Here is an 18909-nt window from a genome sequence, read left to right as displayed (position 1 = left end):
GATGAAGTACATTGCTAGGTCTCATGTATGGTGGCCTGGAATTGACTCTGATCTGGAATCATGCGTGCATTAGTGCAATACTTGCATGCAGCTAAGTAAAGTACCAGCGGAATCTCCGCTGAGTCTTTGGCCGTGGCCATCCAAGCCATGGTCGAGGATCCACATTGATTTTGCGGGACCATTCCGAGGAAAAATGTTTTTTGTCGTACTAGATGCATATTCTAAGTAGATAGAGTGTGTTATTATGTCATCCAGCACATCTACAGCTACCATTGAGAGCCTTCGTATCATGTTTGTTATTCAAGGTTTGCCTGACATTGTTGTGAGCGACAACGGATCTTGTTTCACAATCTTGAGTTCCAGGAGTTCATGAAACTCAATGGCATCAGACATGTGAGATCAGCTCCATTTAAGCCTGCTTCCAATGGTCAAGCTGAGCGTGCCATGCAAACGATCAAGCAAAGTATGAAATGTGTAACACTGCAGAGACGGTTGTCATGTATATTGCTCAGTTACAGGTCAAGACCTCATACGCTTACTGGGGTTCCTCCTGCTGAACTACTGATGAAGCAAAATCTCAAGAGCAGGCTTTCTCTTGTTCATCCTGATTTGAATGATCGTGTTGAAAACAGACGTCAAAGTCAGCAATGGTGTCATGATCGTATTGCCGTGTCACGTGACATCTCGGTCAATGATCCGGTTTAAGTTCTGAACTATGGTCAAGATCCAAAGTGGATCGCCGGCACTGTTACAGCCAAGGAGGGTAACAGAGTATTTATTGTAGTGCTCAAGATTGGGCAAACCTGCAGGAAACACCTTGACCAGGTTAAACTGCGCAAACGGATGAACTGGAACCGAGTGAGGAAGATGCAGTTAGTGACCAACCATTGTTCACTCATCAGAGGACTCTGCTGACATTACTTGTTATATATGTAAACCTTTAAATACCTTGTGTAGCCACCAGAGGGCACATCTCCTGGAGTCCCAAGGGATCCCACAATCTCTTGGCAGCACCTGTATTTAAGGAGGCCTCACAGGCTGGAGAGACACTCTGGAGACCTGCAATAAAAGGTCACACTTTACTTTGAGCTCACAGTATCTAGTCAGACTCTTTATTCATACATAACAACTGGCGACGAGATACAGATGACGAACCCAACGATGCAGAGAACAGTGGACATCCTCGAGAAATTTTTGGAGGGAGATGAAGATGATTGGGAAACCTTCGTGGAGCAACTCGACCAATACTTTGTAGCAACGAGCTGGAAGGAGAAGCGAATGCTGCCAAACGAAAGGCGATTCTCCTCACTGTAACCGGGGCACCAACGTATGGCTTCATGAAAAATCTGCTTACTCCAGCGAAACCCGCAGAGAAATTGTACAATGATTTGTGCACACTGGTCCGGGAGCATTTGAACCCGAAGGAACGCGTTCTGATGGCGAGGTACCGGTTCTACACCTACAAAAGGTCTGAAGGCCAGGAAGTGGCGAGCTATGTCGCCGAGCTAAGTCAACTTGCAGGACACTGCGAAGTTGAAGGACATTTGGAGCACATGCTCAGGGACTTCTTTGTACTTGGCATTGGCCATGAAGTGATATTTTGCAAACTTTTGACTGTAGAGACCCCAACCTTGAGTAAAGCCATAGCGATAGCCCAGGCATTCATTGCTACCAGTGACAATACCAAGCAAATCTCTCAGCACACGAGAGCTGCTACAAGTACTGTGAACAAAGTGATGCTGTTTTCAAATCGCAATGAGCAGGGCAGGCTTCACATGCCTGCAGCTGCACATCCGCAGATGTCTCAGAGTCCACCATCAAGGGTGATGAATGCAAAGTCATTAACACCTTGTTGGCGCTGCGGGGGTGATCATTATTTCCATTCATGCTGCTTCAAAGGGTACGTTTGCAAGGGCTGTGGAACAATGGGACATCTCCAACGTATGTGCAGGCGAGCTGCAAACCCTGTTAATCCTGCAAACCACCATGTTGCAGAGGAGGACAGATCCACGGTGGATCACGACGAATCAGAGCCTCAGATCGAGGAGGCAGAGGTATATGGGGTGCACACATTTACCACAAAGTGTCTCCCTATAATGCTGAAGGTTGAATTAAATGGACTCCCGGTGTCAATGGAGCTGGACACGGGCGCGAGCCAGTCCATTATGTGCAAAAAGACTTTTGATAAATTGTGGTGCAGCAAGGCCTCAAGGCCAGTCCTGACTCCCATTTGTACTAAACTGAGAACGTACACAAAGGAACTGATTCCCGTAATCGGCGGTGCTACTGTAAAGGTCTCCTATGATGGAGCGGTGCACAAGCTACCACTCTGGGTGGTACCGGGTGATGGTCCCACGCTGCTCAGTAGGAGCTGGCTGGGAAAGATACGTTGGAACTGGGATGACGTCCGAGCGCTCTCGTCCGTTGACGACACTTCGTGTGCCCAGGACTTAAACAAGTTCCCCTCGCTGTTCGAACCAGGCATCGGGAAGTTCCACCTAATTCCGGGGGCGCGACCCATCCATCACAAGGCGAGAGCAGTACCGTACATGATGAGAGAGAGGGTGGAGATCAAGCTGGACCGGCTGCAATGAGAGGGCATCATTTCGCCGATCAAATTCAACGAGTGGGCCAGTCCGATTGTTCCAGTCCTCAAGGGAGAAGGCACTGTCAGAATCTGTGGTGATTACAAAGTAACTATCAATCGTTTCTCCCTGCAGGATCAATATCCACTACCAAAGGCAGACAACCTATTTGCGATGCTGGCGGGAGGAAAGACATTCACGAAGCTGGACTTGAACTCGGCCTATATGATGCAGGAGCTGGAGGAATCATCGAAGGGCCTCACCTGCATCAACACGTACAAAGGTCTCTTCATTTACAACAGATGCCCATTTGCAATCTGATCAGCCGCGGCGATATTCCAGAGAAACATGGAAAGCTTGCTGAAGTTGGTCCCGCGCACGGTGGTCTTCCAGGACGACATCTTGGTTACAGGTCGGGCACAGTCGAGCATCTGCAGAACCTGGCGGAGGTTCTTAGTCAACTCAACCGCGTGGGGCTCTGGTTAAAATGCTCAAAGTGCGTTTTCCTGGCGCCTGAAGTGGCATATCTGGGGAGAAGAATCGCGGCGGACGACATCAGGCCCACCGATTCGAAGACGGAGGCAATCGAGAATGCACCGAGGCCTCAGAACGTGACAGAGCTGCGGTCGTTTCTAGGACTCCTTAACTACTTTGGTAACTTCTTACCGAGTCTCAGCAGATTGCTAGAACCACTGCACGTCTTATTGCGTAAAGGAGATGAATGGGTATAGGGTAAAAGCCAAGAAAATGCCTTTGTAAAAGCTAGAAAATTGTTATGCTCAAACAAATTGCTTGTGTTGTACGATCCATGTAAGTGTTTGGTACTAGCATGTGATGGGTCGTCATACGGGGTTAGGTGTGTATTGCAACAAGCTAATGAATCTGGGAAATTGCAACCGGTTGCCTATGCATCCAGGAGTCTGTCTAAGGCTGAGAGAGCCTACAGCATGATTGAAAAAGAAGCGTTAGTGTGTGTTTCTGGGGTAAAGAAAATGCAGCAATATCTGTTTGGGCTCAAATTTGAATTGGAAACTAACCATAAGCCACTGATAGCCCTCTTTTCCGAAAGTAAGGGGATAAATACCAACACATTGGTCCGCATCCAGAGATGGGCGTTGTCTGCATACAACTACGCCATCCGCCATAGGCCAGGCACAGAAAATTGTGCCGATGCTCTCAGTAGGCTGCCATTGCCCACTACGGGGGTGGAAATGGCACAGCCTGCAGATTTAGTCATGGTAATGGAAACATTCGAGAGTGAGCAATCACCCGTCACAGCCCAACAGATTAGAACCTGAACAAGCCAGGACCCCTTACTGTCCTTTGTAAAAAATTATGTGCTTCACGGGAGCTGGTCCAGTATCCCATTGGAAATGCAGGAAGAGATAAAGCCGTACCAGCGGCGCAAAGATGAAATGTCTATACAGGCAGACTGCCTTCTGTGGGGCATTTGGATAGTGGTCCCCAAGAAGGTTAGGGACACTTTCATCAGTGATCGCCACAGTACTCACCCAGGCATTGTAATGATGAAAACGATAGCCAGATCCCACGTGTGGTGGCCCGGTATCGATGCGGACTTAGAGTCCTGCGAGCACAAATGTAACACAGGCTCGCAGTTAAGCAATGCACCCAGGGAGGCGTCACTAAGTTTATGGTCTTGGCCCTCCAAACCGCGGTCCAGGGTCCATGTCGACTATGCAGGTCGTTTTTGGGTAAAATGTTCCTAGTGGTTGTAGATGCGTACTCCAAATGGATTGTATGTGAGATAATGTCGGCAAGCACGTCCGCTGCCACCACTGAAAGCCTGCGGGCCATGTTTGCCACGCACAGTCTGTCTGATGTCCTTGTGAGCGACAACGGGCCATGTTTCACCAGTGCCGAGTTCAAAGAGTTCATGACCCATAATGGGATCAAACATGTTACATCTGCCCCATTCAAACCATCATCCAATGGTCAGGCAGAGAGAGCAGTGCAAACTATCAACAGAGCTTGAAGAGGGTAACTGAAGGCTCACTGCAGACTCGCCTATCCCGGATCCTGCTTAGTTACCGCACGAAACCCCACCTGCTGAACTGCTCATGAAAAGGGCACTTAAGACAAGGCTCTCATTAGTCCACCCGGATCTACATGAACAGGTAGAGAGCAGGCGGCTTCAACAAAGTACATATCGTGATAGCGCAAATGTGTCACGCGAAATTGAAATCAATGATCCTATATTTGTGTTGAACTATGGACAAGGTCCCAAGTGGCTTCCCGGTACTGTCGTGGCCAAAGAGGGGAGTAGGGTGTTTCGGATCAAACTTTCAAATGGACTCATCTACCGGAAACACTTGGACCAAACCAAACTCAGATTCACGGATTATCCAGAGCAACCCACATTGGACCCTACCTTCTTTGATCTCCCAACTCACACACCAGTGGCAACCGACACCGCGGCTGACCACGAAGCAGAACCCATCATCCACAGCAGCCCAGCAGGACTCACCACACCAGGCAGTCCAGCAAGGTCAGCTGTACAGCAGCCCAGCGAGGGCCCAACAAATGATTCCCCAAAACCAGCATTTGCACCGAGACGATCAACCAGGGAAAGAAAGTCCCCAGATCGACTCACCTTGTAAATAGTTACACTATTGACTTTAGGGGGGAATGTTGTTTTATATGTAAACCTGTAAATACCTTGTGTAGCCACCAGAGGGTTCATCCCCTGGAGTCTCAAGGGATCCCACAATCCCTTGGGAGCACCTGTACTTAAGGAGACCTCACAGGCTGGAGAAGTACTCTGGAGACCTGCAATAAAAGACTACGGTCACACTTTACTTTGAGCTCACAGTATCTTGTCAGACTCTTTATTCATACATAATATTACTGACTCTGAACCTTCAGTCTCTGATGTGGTCATGACCACTCCCATCAGATCGGCTACTCAGCCCTCAGTCTCAACGGACTTGGAACGCTCGCCCAGATCCAAAGTTGAACTGAGACGATCAATTCGTCAGACCGTCTTAATTTGTAAAAAGATTGTTGTTAAGATTTTAAAAGGGGGGTGTTGTTATGTATTAATGCTTGGGGGCCACCAGACACCAGAGAGTGCTGCGGTTGGAGGTCATCGAGCTGTACGCATGTGGCATGTGTGCTTGGTCACCTGTATATAAACTGGGTGTCTTTGTCACGCAGGCACTCTCGGGCTTGAATAAAGGTGGATCAGGTTGCACCTGAGTGAGTTTACAGTATCCAGACTCTTGAATCATTACAGTTCTAAACTTTCCCAATCATCTGACCAACCACTAATCTTGCATCATTTTATGCCTTTGTTTTCAACTTGATACCATTCTTAATTTCCTTAATTAGCCACGGATGGTTCATTCTTCTCAGAATCTTTCTTTCTCACTGGAATATATCTTTGCTGAGAGTTATGAAAAATCTCCTCAATTATCTGCCACTGTTTATCTATCATCTGGTTCTGCCTGGAGGCCCCGACCTGCATGAGAACACCAACGGCAGGTCAGGGCCATAAAAGGAGCTGAGGTGAGTGGTCCGGGAGCAGTGTGGAGGCCCCGACCTGCATGAGAACACCAACGGCAGGTTAGGGCCATAAAAGGAGCGGCGGCCATGGGCAGCGTGGTGGCATGCCACTTCAGAGAGCAGCGCAAGCTGGTGCATGAGGGTGACAGCAGCGAAGAGTGAATCATCAAGATCCAGGTCAGTGATTGGTGCGTGGGCAGATACAGCAGGAGTGACAAGGTCGGGGCGAAGGAGCGGCGAGAGACTGTGGAAGGATGTGATCGGTGCCCAGGGGAGGCGCAAGTCCGGGGCCAGGGGTCCAGGGGTGGCACAGGCCAGCCCACACTGCGACATGTGTGCGTACTAGGTCCGTGCAGCAGAGCTGGTCTCCAGTCGTCTTGGGTAATCCTTGCCACTGGACCAAGACCTAGCTCTGTTCACCCCGTGTGGTGGCTGGTGTGCAACGGCCACCACACATTAAAAAAATCCATGCACAGGCATCTTCCACCCTTGAGGATGTACATAAGAACATAAGAATTAGGAACAGGAGTAGGCCATCTAGCCCCTTGAGTCTGCTCCACCATTCAATAAGATCATGGCTGATCTGGTCGTGGACTCAACTCCACTTACCCGCCCTCTCCCCGTAACCCTTAATTCCCTTATTGGTTAAAAATCTATCTATCTTTGACTTGAAAACATTCAATGAGCTAGCCTCAACTGCTTCCTTGGGCAGAGAATTCCACAGATTCACAACCCTCTGGGAGAAGAAATTCCCTCTCAACTCGGTTTTAAATTGGCTCCTCCGTATTTTGAGGCTGTGCCCCCTAGTTCTAGTATCCCCTACCAATGGAAATAACCTCTCTGCCTCTATCTTGTCTATCCCTTTCATGATTTTAAATGTTTCTATAAGATCACCCCTCATCCTTCTGAACTCCAAGGAGTAAAGACCCAGTCTACTCAATCTATCATCATAAGGTAACCCCCTCATTTCTGGAATCAGCCTAGTGAATCGTCTCTGTACCCCTTCCAAAGCTAGTATATCCTTCCTTAAGTAAGGTGACCAAAACTGCACGCAGTACTCCAGGTGCGGCCTTACCAATACCTTATACAGTTGCAGCAAGACCTCCCTGCTTTTGTACTCCATCCCTCTCGCAATGAAGGCCAACATTCCATTTGCCTTCCTGATTACCTGCTGCACCTGCAAACTAACTTTTTGGGATTCATGCACAAAGACCCCCAGGTCCCTCTGCATCACAGCATGTTGTAATTTCTCCCATTCAAATAATATTCCCTTTTACTGTTTTTTTTTCCCAAGGTGGATGACCTCACACTTTCCGTGTTTGGAAAGTAGTTTGGGTCCTTCATTCGAACACCTGTGAACTCATCCTTTTTTGTGTGGAAGCAAGTCACCCTCGTTTCGAGGGACCGCCTATGATGATGATGACCATCTTATCCTTTAATCTATTTTCCCAGTCCACTTTAGCCAACTCTGTCTTCATACCTTTGTAATTGCCTTTACTTAAGTTCAGGACACTAGTTTGAGACCCAAGTTTCTCATCCTCAAACTAAATTTGAAATTCTAACATGCTATGATCACTCTTCCCTAGAGGATCCAACTTATGAGATCATGAATTAAACCGATCTCATTACACATTATCAGATCCAAAATAGCCTGCTCCCTGGTTGGTTCCACAACGTATTGTTCTAAGAAAGCATCCCAAATACACTCTATGAACTCTTCCTCATTACCTTTGCCAATTTGATTTTTCCAATCTATATGAAGATTAAAATCGTCCATGATTATTGCAGGACCTTTCTTACAAGCCTCCATTATTTCATGATTTATACTCTGTCCTTCGGTGTAGCTACTGTTAGAAGGCCTATAGACCACTCCCACCAGTGACTTCTTACCCTTATTATTTCTTATCTCCACCCAAACTGATTCTACATCTTGATCTTCTGAACCAAGACATTTCTCACGACTGCACTGATCTCATCCTTTATTAACAGAGCTACCCCACCTCCTTTTCCTATCTGCCTAACCTTCCGGAATGTCAAATACCCCTGATTATTCAGTTCCCAGCCTTGGTCACCTTGCAATCATGTCTCTGTAATGGCTATCATTTACTTTTATTTGTGCTGTCAGCTCATCTATCTTGTTACAAATGCTGCGTGCATTCAGGTAAAGAGTATTAATTTTGTCTTTTTAGCATTTCTCCCTACTCTGACTCTATTTCTGATGCACTCTTATGTTTATACACTCTATCCCTTCCTTCAAACTCTGGTTATTATTACCCCTATCGCTACCATGCACTATTGCACACTCGACCAGCTCTGTTGGGCAGGCCACATCATCCGCATGCCCGACACGAGACTCCCAAATAAAGCGCTCTATTCGGAACTCCTACACAGCAAGCGAGCCCCAGGTGGGCAGAGGACACCCTCAAAGCCTCCTTGATAAAGTGCAACATCCCTACTGGCACCTGGGAATCCCTGGCCCAAGACCGCCCTAAGTGTAGGAAGTGCATCCGGGAGAGTGTTGAGCACCTCGAGTCTCATCATCGAGACTATGCAGAAATCAAGCGCAGACAGCGCAAGGAGCGTGCGGCAAACCAGATTCCCCACCCACACTTTCCTTCAACCACTGTCTGTCCCACCTGTGACAGAGACTGTAATTCCTGTATTGGACTGTACAGTCACCTGAGAACTCACTTTTAGAGTGGATTCCGAGGGACTGCCTATGATGATTGCCTTCTCCTTTCTCTTTGACTTTTTAAATTACCACTCACCAGAACCCTCCCCGTCACCTCTATTTAGTTTAAAGTCCTATCTACAGCTCTAGTTATTCAATTCGCCAGGACACTGGTCCCAGCCTGGTTCAAGTGAAGCCCGTCCCAACGGAACAACTTCCTCTTTCTCCAGTACCGGTGCCAGTGCCCCATGAATCAAAACCCATTTCTCGCGCACCAATCTTTAAGTCACGCATTCATCTCTCTGATCTTACTTACCCTACGTCAATTTACTCATGGGTCAGGTAGTAATCCAGAGATTATTACCTTTGTGGTTCTGCTTTTTAATTTAGTCCCTAGCTGCTCATATTCCCTCAGCAGAATCTCTTTCTTTGTCCTCTCTATGTCATTGGTAACAACGTGGACCGCGACAACTGCATCATTCCCCTCCCACTCCAAGTTCCTCTCCAGTGAAGAGGAGATGTCCTTAACCCGGGCAGACAACACAGTCTTCGGGACTCGCGCTCTCGGCTGCAGAGAACAGTATCTATCCCCCTAACTATACTGTCCCCTACCACTACAAAATTTCTTTTTACTCCCCAAACTTGAATGGCCTCCTGTACCATGGTGCTGAGGTCAGTTTGCTCATCCTCCCTGCAGTCCTTGCTCTCATCCATACAGGGAGCAAGTATGTCGTACCTGTTGGATAATTGCAAGAGTTGAGGCATCTCCAATGCTACGTTCTGGATCCCCATACCTGCCTCACTCATAGTCACACCCTCCTGTACCTGACCACGGATCAAATTTGAATTATTTAACCTAAGGGGTGTGACTGTCTGCTGGAACACAGCGTCCAGGTAACTCTCCCCCTTCCTGATATATCGTAGTGTCTGAAGCTCAGACTCCAGCTCATAAACTCTGAGCCGAAGTTCCAAGAGCCGTCAACACTTACTGCAGATGTGGTCACCGTGGATCACACTGGTGTCCACCAGCTCCCACATGCTGCAGCTGCATCACATCGCCTGCTCTGCCATCTCTATTCTATTTTATTTAACTAATTAGGTATTGCCTGCCAAGCCCCTTAAGAATTTTATATGTTTCAATGAGATCACCTCTCATTCTTCTAAACTCGAGAGAATATATGCCTAATCTACTCAATCTCTGCTCATGGGACAATCTCCCCCATCCTAGAAATCACTCTTGTTAATCTTTGTTGCACTCTATTTATCTGCAATTGATCCATATCCTTTGATACCATTACCATTGTTATATATGTATACTTGTATTTACTCTGTACAGCCACCAGAGGGCTCATTCCCCGGAGTCTCAAGGAATCCCATAATCCCTTGGGAGCACAGGTATTTAAGGAGGCTTCACAGATTGGAGAGGCACTCTGGAGACCTGCAATAAAAGACTACGGTCACACTTTACTTTGAGCTCACAGTGTTCAGTCTGACTCTTTCTCCATACACAACAACTGGCAATGAGATACAGATAGCGAACCCAAAGATGCAGAGAACAGTGGGCATCCTGGAGAAATTTTCGTAGGGAGATGATTGGGAAACTTTTGTGGAGCGACTTGACCAATACTTCCTGGCCAACGAGCTAGATGGGGAAGAGAGCGCTGTCAAACATAGAGCGATCCTCCTCACGGTCTGTGGGGCACCAACGTATGGCCTCATGAAGAACCTGCTCACTCCAGCGAAACCCACGGAGAAATCGTACGACGATTTGTGCACACTGGTCCGAGAGCATTTGAACCCGAAGAAAAGCCTTCTGATGGCGAGGTACCGGTTCTACACCTACAAAAGGTCTGAAGGCCAGGAAGTGGCGAGTTATGTCGCCGAGCTGAGATGCCTTGCAGAACATTGCGAATTTGAAGGACATTTGGAGCACATACTCAGAGACTTTTCCGTACTTGGCATTGGCTACGAAACCATACTTCGCAAGCTTTTGACTGTAGAGACCCCAATCTTGAGCAAGGCCATAGCGATAGCCCAGGCGTTCATTGCCACCAGTGACAATACGAAGCAAATCTCTCAGCACACAAGTGCTGCGACAAGTACTGTGAACAAAGTGATGTTGTTTTCAAATCGTAACGTACAGGGCAGGTCACACATACATGCAGCTACATGTCCGCAGATGTCTCAGAGTCCACCATCAAGGGTAATGAATGCAAGGCCATTAACACCTTGTTGGCGCTGTGGGGGTGATCATCGTTTCCATTCAGGCCAATTCAAAGGATACGTTTGCAAGGGCTGTGGAACAATGGGATACCTCCAATGAGTGTGCAGGCGAGCTTTTAAGCCTGTTAAACCTGCAAACCACCATGTTGCAGAGGAGGACAGATACACGGAGGATCACGATGAACCAGAGCCTCAAGAGAGAGGAGGCAGAAGTACATGGGGTGCACACATTCACCACGAATTGTCCCCCGATAATACTGAATGTTGAAGGAAATGGACTCCCGGTGTCAATGGAGCTGGACACGGGCGCGAGCCAGTCCATCATGGGCAAAAAGACTTTCGAAAGGTTGTGGTGCAACAAGGCCTCAAGGCGAGTCTTAACTCCAGATCGTATGAGACTAAGAACTTACACTAAAGAACGGATTCCTGTAATCGGCAGTGCTACCGTAAAGGTCTCCTACGATGGAGCGGTGCACAAGCTACCATTCTGGGTGGAACCGGGCGATGGTCCCATGCTGCTCAGCAGGAGCTGACTGGGAAAGATACGCTGGAACAGGGGTGACGTCCGATCTTAAACAAATTTCCTTCGCTGTTTGAACCAGGCATCGGGAAATTACAAGGTGCAAAAGTGCAGATCCACCTAATTCCGGGGGCGTGACCCATCCATTACAAGGCGAGAGCAGTACCATACATGATGAGAGAAAGGGTAGAGATTGAGCTAGACCGGCTGCAACGAGAGGGCATCATTTCACTGATCGAGTTCAGCGAGTGGGCCAGTCCTATTGTCCCAGTCCTCAAGGGAGATGGCACCGTCAGAATCTGTGACGATTACAAAGTAACTATCAATCGTTTCTCCCTGCAGGACCAATACCCAGTACCAAAAGCTGACGACCTCTTTGCAATGCTGGCGGGAGGAAAGACGTTCATGAAGCTGGATCTGACTTCAGCCTAAATGACGCAGGAACTGGAGGAATCATCGAAGGCCCTCACCTGCATCAACATGCACAAAGGTTTTTTGTTTATAACAGATGCCCGTTTGCAATCCGATCAGCCGCGGCGATATTCCAGAGAAACATGGAAAGTTTACTGAAGTCGGTCCCGCACACCGTGGTCTTCCAGGACGACATCTTGGTCACAGGTCGGAACACAGTCGAACACCAGCAGAACCTGGAGGAGGTTCTTAGTTGACTCAACCGCGTGGGGCTCAGGTTAAAATGCTGGAAGTGCGTTTTCCTGGCGCCTGAAGTGGAGTTCCTGGGAAGGAGGATTGTGGCAGACGGCATCAGGCCCACCAACACGAAGACAGAGGCAATTGAGAATGCACCGAGGCCACAGAATGTAACAGAGCTGCGGTCGTTTCTGGGACTCTTGAACTACTTTGTGGTAACTTTTTACCGGGTCTCAGCACACTGCTAGAACCACTACATGTCTTACTACGAAAAAGGGGCAAATGGGGTTGGGGCAAAAGCCAAGAAAATGCCTTTGTAAAAGCGAGAAAATTGTTATGCTTGAACAAATTACTTGTGTTGTATGATCCATGTAAGCGTTTGGTACTAGCTTATGATGCATCGTCATATGGCGTCGGGTGTGTATTGCAACAAGCTAATGATTTTGGGAAACTGCAACCGGTTGCTTATGCATCCAGGAGTCTGTCTAAGGCCGAGAGAGCCTACAGCATGATTGAAAAAGAAGCATTAGCGTGTGTCTATGGGGTAAAGAAAATGTATCAATATCTGTTTGGGCTAAAATTCGAATTGGAAACTGACCATAAGCCACTTATATCCCTGTTTTCTGAGAGTAAAGGGATAAATACGAATGCATCGGCCCGCATCCAGAGATGGGCGCTCACGTTGTCCGCATACAACTACGCCATCCGCCACAGGCAGGCACAGAAAATTGCGTTGATGCTCTCAGTAGGCTGCCATTGCCCACCACGGGGGTGGAAATGGCGCAGCCTGCAGATCTAGCCATGGTTATGGAAGCAGTTGAGAGTGAGCTATCACTCATCATTGCCTGGCAGATCAAAACCTGGACAAGCCAGGACCCCTTATTATCTCTAGTCAAAAGCTGTGTGCTTCACGGAAGCTGGTCCAATGTCCCAGTGCAAATGCAGGAAGAGATAAAGCCATTCCAGTGGTGCAAAGATGAAATGTCTATAAAGGCGGACTGCCTTCTGTGGAACAATCGAGTAGTGGTCCCCAAGAAGGGCAGAGACACCTTCATCAATGACCTCCACAGTACCCACCCAGGCATCGTAATGATGAAAGCAATAACCAGATGCCACGTGTGGTGGCCCAGTATCGATGCGGACTTAGAGTCCTGCGTTCACAGATGTAATACATGCTCACAGTTAAGTAATGTACCCGGGGAGGCGCCGCTAAGTTTATGGTCTTGGCCCTCCAAACCGTGGTCTAGGGTACACGTCGACTATGCAGGTCCGTTCTTGGGTAAAATGTTCCTTGTGGTTGTCGACGCAGACTCCAAGTGGATTGAATGTGAGATAATGTCGGCTAGCACGTCCGCTGCCATCACTGAAAGCCTGCGGGGCATGTTTGCCACACACGGCTTACCCGATGTCCTGATGAGCGACAATGGGCCATGTTTTACCAGTGCTGAGTTCAAAAAATTCATGACCCGTAACAGGATCAAACATGTCACATCTGCCCTGTTTAAACCAGCGTCCAATGGTCAGGCAGAGAGAGCACGCAAACCATCAAGGAAGGCTTGAAGAGGGTAACTGAAGGCTCACTGCAGACTCGCCTATCCCAAGTCCTGCTTAACTACCGCACGAGACCACACTCACTCACTGGGATCCCACCTGCTGAACTGCTCATGAAAAGAGCACTTAAAAAAATGCTCTCATTAGTTCACCCTGATCTACATGAACAGGTAGAGAGCAGGCGGCTTCAACAAAGTGCATACCATGATAGCGCAAATGTGTCATGCGAGGTTGAAGTCAATGATCCTGTATTTGTATTAAATTATGGACAAGGTCCCAAGTGGCTTCCCGGCACTGTCGTGGCCAAAGAGGGGTGCAGGGTGTTTCGGGTCAAACTTTCAAATCGATTCATTCACCGGAAACACTTGGACCAAATCAAACTCAGATTCACGGACTACCCTGAGCAATCCACCTTGGACCCTACCTTTTTTGATCCCCCAACACACATACCACTGGCAACCGACGACACCACGGTTGACCACGAAGCAGAACCCATCATCCACAGCAGCCCTACAGGACCCAACACACCAGGCAGCCCAGCAAGGCCAGCTGCACAGCAGCCCAGCGATGGCCCAACAAATGATTCAACAACACCAGCTTTCACACCGAGACGATCAACCAGGTCAAGAAGGGCCCCAGATTGACTCACATTGTAAATAGTTACACTATTGACTTTGGCGGGGGGGAATGTTGTTTTATATGTGGACTTGTATTTACTCTGTACAGCCATTAGAGGGCTCATTCCCCGGAGTCCCAATGGATCCCATAATCCCTTGGGAGCACAGGTATTTAAGAAGGCTTCACAGGTTGGAGAGGCACTCTGGAGACCTGCAATAAAAGACTAAGGTCACGCTTTACTTTAAGCTCACGGTGTTCAGTCTGACTCTTTCTCCATACACAACAACCATGGTCTTGAAAATTTCAAATGACCCCCATTTTGGAGGAAGAGAATTATAAATTTGCACTACCATTTGTGTTAAAAGATGGTTCATGATTTCGCTCCTAAATGGCCTTGCACTAATTTTAAGATTTTGCCCCCTTGCTCTGGATCTCCACACCAGAGGAAATAGGTTCCCTGTATTTACCCCAGCGCGTCATTTAACATTTTAAAAGCTTAATTCGATCACCCCTCAACCTTCTAAACTCAAGGGAATACTAACCAGGCTTATGCAACCTGTCTTCATAATTTAACCCTTTAAGCCCTGGTATCATTCTAGTAGTTTGGCGCACTGACCTCTGCCTTGCAGAGGCTGATCGTCAAATCTCTGACACCTTCTCCTTCTTCTCCCTGGACCATGACCCCACTACTGAACATCAAGCCATCATTTCCCAGACCATCACTGACCTCATCTCCTCTGGAGATCTTCCCTCCACAGCCTCCAACCTCATAGTTCCCCAACCCCGCAAAGCCCGCTTCTACCTCCTTCCCAAGATCCACAAACAGGATTACCCCGGTAGACCCATCGTTTCAGCCTGTTCTTGCCCCACATAAGAAATAGAAGCAGGAGTAAGCCATACAGCCCCTCGAGCCTGCTCCACCATTTAATACGATCATGGCTGATCCGATCATGGACTCAGGTCCACTTCCCTACCTGCTCCCTATAACCCATTATTCCCTTATCGGTTAAGAAACTGTCCAATGACCCAGCTTCCACAGCTATTGAGGCAGCAAATTCCACAGATTTACAACCCTCTGAGAGAAGAAATTCCTCCTCATCTCTGTTTTAAATGGGCGGCCCCTTATTCTAAGATTATGCCCCCTAGTTCTAGTCTCCCCTATCAGTGGAAACATCCTCACTGCATCAACCTTGTCAAGCCCCTTCATAATCTTATACGTTTTGATGAAATCACCTCTCATTTTTCTGAATTCCAATGAGTAGAGGCCCAACCTACTTAACATTTCCTCATAAGTCAACCGCTCATCTCCGAATCAACCTAGTGAACTTTCTCTGAACAGCCTCCAAAGCAAGTATATCTTCTCTTAAATATGAAAACGAAAACTGTATGCAGTATTCCAGGTGTGGCCTCACCAATACCCTGTGTAACTGTAGCAACACTTCCCTGCTTTTATAGAAACATAGAAACATAGAAACTAGGTGCAAGAGTAGGCCATTTGGCCCTTCAAACCTGCACTACCATTCAATATTATCATGGCTGAACATGCACTTCAGTGCCCCATTCCTGCTTTCTCTCCATACCCCTTGATCTCTTTAGCAGTAAGGGCCACATCTAACTCCCTTTTGAATATATCTAATGAACTGGCCTAAACAACTTTCTGTGGTAGAAAATTCCACATGCTCACAACGCTCTGAGTGGAGAAGTTTCTCGGTCCTAAATGGCTTACCCCTTATCCTTAGAATGTGACCCCTGGTTCTGGACTTCCCCAACATCGGGAACATTCTTCCTGCATCTAACCTGTCCAATCCCGTCAGAAATTGATATGTTTCTATGAGATCCCCTCTCATTCTTCTAAATTCCAATGAATATAAGCCTAGTCGATCTAGTCTTTCTTCATATGTCAGTCCTGTCCTCCCTGGCATCAGTCTGGTGAACCTTCGCTGCACTCCCTCACTAGCAAGAATGTCCTTCCTCAGATTAGGAGACCAAAACTGTACACAATATTCAAGGTGTGGCTTCACGAAGGCCCTGTACAACTGTAGTAAGACCTCCTTGCTGCTATACTCAAATCCTCTCGCTCTGAAGCCAACATGCCATTTGCCTTCTTCACCATCTGCTGTACCTGTATGCCAACTTTCAATGACTGATGTATCATGACACCCAGGTCTCGCTGCACCTCGCCTTTTACTAATCTGTCACCATTCAGATAATAATCTGCCTTCCTGTTTTTACCACCAAAGTGGATAACCTCACATTTATCTACATTATACCGCATCTGCCATGTATTTGCCTACTCCACTAACCTGTCCAAGTCACCCTGCAGCCTCTTAGCAACCTCCTCACAGCTCACACTGCCACCCAGCTTAGTGTCATCTGCAAACTTGGAGATATTACACTCAATTCCTTCACCTAAATCATTAATGTATATTGTAAATAGCTGGGGTCCCAGCACCGGGCCCTGCGGCACTCCACTAGTCACTGCCTGCCATTCTGAAAAGGACCCATTTATCCCCTTTATCCACCCTGTTTGTTACACCCTCAAGGAATTCCAGCAAATTTGTTAAACATGACTTCCCAATTCATTAATCCATGCTGACTCTGCCTAACTGAATTTTGCTTTTCCAAATATCCTGCTACTGCCTCTTTAATAATGGACTCCAACATTTTCCCAACCACAGTTGTTAGGCTAACTGGTCTATAGTTTCCTGCTTTTTGTCTGCCTCCTTTTTTAAAGAGGGGCATTACATTTGCAGTTTTCCAATCTGCTGGGACCTCCCCAGAATGCAGGGAATTTTGGTAAATTACAACCAATGCATCCACTATACCTGCCGTTACTTCTCGTAAGACCCTAGGATGCAAGCCATCAGGTCCAGGAGATTTATCCGCCTTTAGTCCCATTATCCTACTGAGTACTACCTCCTTAGTGATTGTGATTGTGGTAAGTTCTTCCTCCCCTATAGCCCCTTGACTATCCACTGTTGGGATATTGTTAGTGTTCTCTACCGTAAAGACTGATACAAAATATTTGTTCAGAGTCTCTGCCATCTCCATGTTCCCCATGACTAATTCCCCGGTTTCGTCCTCTAAGGGACCACGGAACTTATTTCTTCCCGTCTTGACTGTATTTTTTCTTCCCTTGTCCACTCTCTTCCCACCTACATCCGCGACTCCTCCGACGCCCTCTGCCGCTTTAATAGTTTCCAGTTTCCTGGCCCCTTCTTCTTTTCACTATGGACGTCCAATCGCTCTGCACTTCCATCCCCCACTAGGATGGCCTGAGGGCACTCCACTTCTTCCTTGAGCAGAGGTCCAATCAGTCCCCATCCACCACCACCTTCCACTGCCTGGCTGAACTTGTTCTCACGTTGAACAACTTCTCTTTTAACTCGACTCACTTCCTCTAAAATCAAAGGTGTTGCTATGGGAACCCGCATGGGTCCTAGCTATGCCTGCCGTTTTGTGGAATATGTGGAACATTCTTTATTCTAGTCCTATACAGGTCCCCTCCCTCACCTCTTTTTCCTATTTTTTGATGACTGTATCGGTGCCGTTTCCTGCTCTCGCCCTGAACTAGAAAATTTCATTCACTTTGCATCCAATTTCCACCCTTCCCTCGTCTTCACATGGTCCATCTCTGACTCTTCCCTTCCCTTCCTCGACTTCTCTTCCTCCATTTCTGGGGATAGACTAATGACAAACGTTCACTATAAACCCACTGACTCCCACAGCTACCTAAACTATACTTCCTCCCACCCCGTTTCCTGTAAGGTCTCCATTCTATTCTCCCACTTTCATAGAAACATAGAAAATCGGTGCAGGAGTAGGCCATTCAGCCCTTTGAGCCTGCACCACCATTCAATAAGATCATGGCTGATCATTCCCTCAGTACCCCTTTCCTGCTTTCTCTCCATACCCCTTGATCCCCTTTAGCTGTAAGGGCCAAATCTAACTCCCTCTTGAATATATCCAATGAACTAGCATCAACAACTCTCTGCGGCGGGGAATTCCACAGGTTAATAACTCTCTGAGTGAAGAAGTTCTCTTCATCTCAGTCCTAAATGGCCTGCCCCATCCTAAGACTGTGTTCCCTGGTTCTGGACTTCCCCAACATCGGGAACATTCTTCCCACATCTAACCTGTCCAGTCCCGTCAGAATCTTATATATTTCTATGAGATCCCCTCTCATCCTTCGAAACTCCAGTGTGTAAAGGCCCAGTTGATCCAGTCTCTCCTCATATGTCAGTCCAGCCATCCCTGGAATCAGTCTGGTGAACCTTCGCTGCACTCCCTCAATAGCAAGAATGTCCTTCCTCAGATTAGGAGACCAAAACTGAACACAATATTCCAGGTGGGGCTTCACCAAGGCCCTGTACAACTGCAGTAAGACTTCCCTGCTCCTATACTCAAATCCCCTTGCTATGAAGGCCAACATACCATTTGCCTTCTTCACCGCCTGCTGTACCTGCATGCCAACTTTCAAGGACTAATGAACCATGACACCCAGGTCTCGCTGCACCTCCCTTTTTCCTAATCTGCCGCCATTCAGATAATATTCTGCCTTCGTGTTTTTG

The 18909-nt window shown here is 47.6% G+C and overlaps 1 protein-coding gene across 1 annotated transcript in view; it reads right to left on the bottom strand.

Moving 5' to 3' along the window:
- LOC139261147 (leucine-rich melanocyte differentiation-associated protein) overlaps positions 1 to 18909 on the bottom strand; it is an 86451-nt gene that overhangs the window by 64184 nt on the left and 3358 nt on the right. Inside the window, exon 2 of the mRNA XM_070877057.1 lies at positions 9573 to 9733. Coding sequence (XP_070733158.1) covers positions 9573 to 9733 — 161 coding nt within the window. The remainder of the gene's footprint in view (positions 1 to 9572; positions 9734 to 18909) is intronic.

This window comes from Pristiophorus japonicus, chromosome 1 (genome assembly GCF_044704955.1).
Source record: "Pristiophorus japonicus isolate sPriJap1 chromosome 1, sPriJap1.hap1, whole genome shotgun sequence".
Classification (NCBI taxonomy): Eukaryota; Metazoa; Chordata; class Chondrichthyes; family Pristiophoridae; genus Pristiophorus; species Pristiophorus japonicus.
The sequence above is the reverse complement of the archived record's forward strand: the minus strand, read 5'-3'. Positions and strand labels throughout refer to the sequence as shown.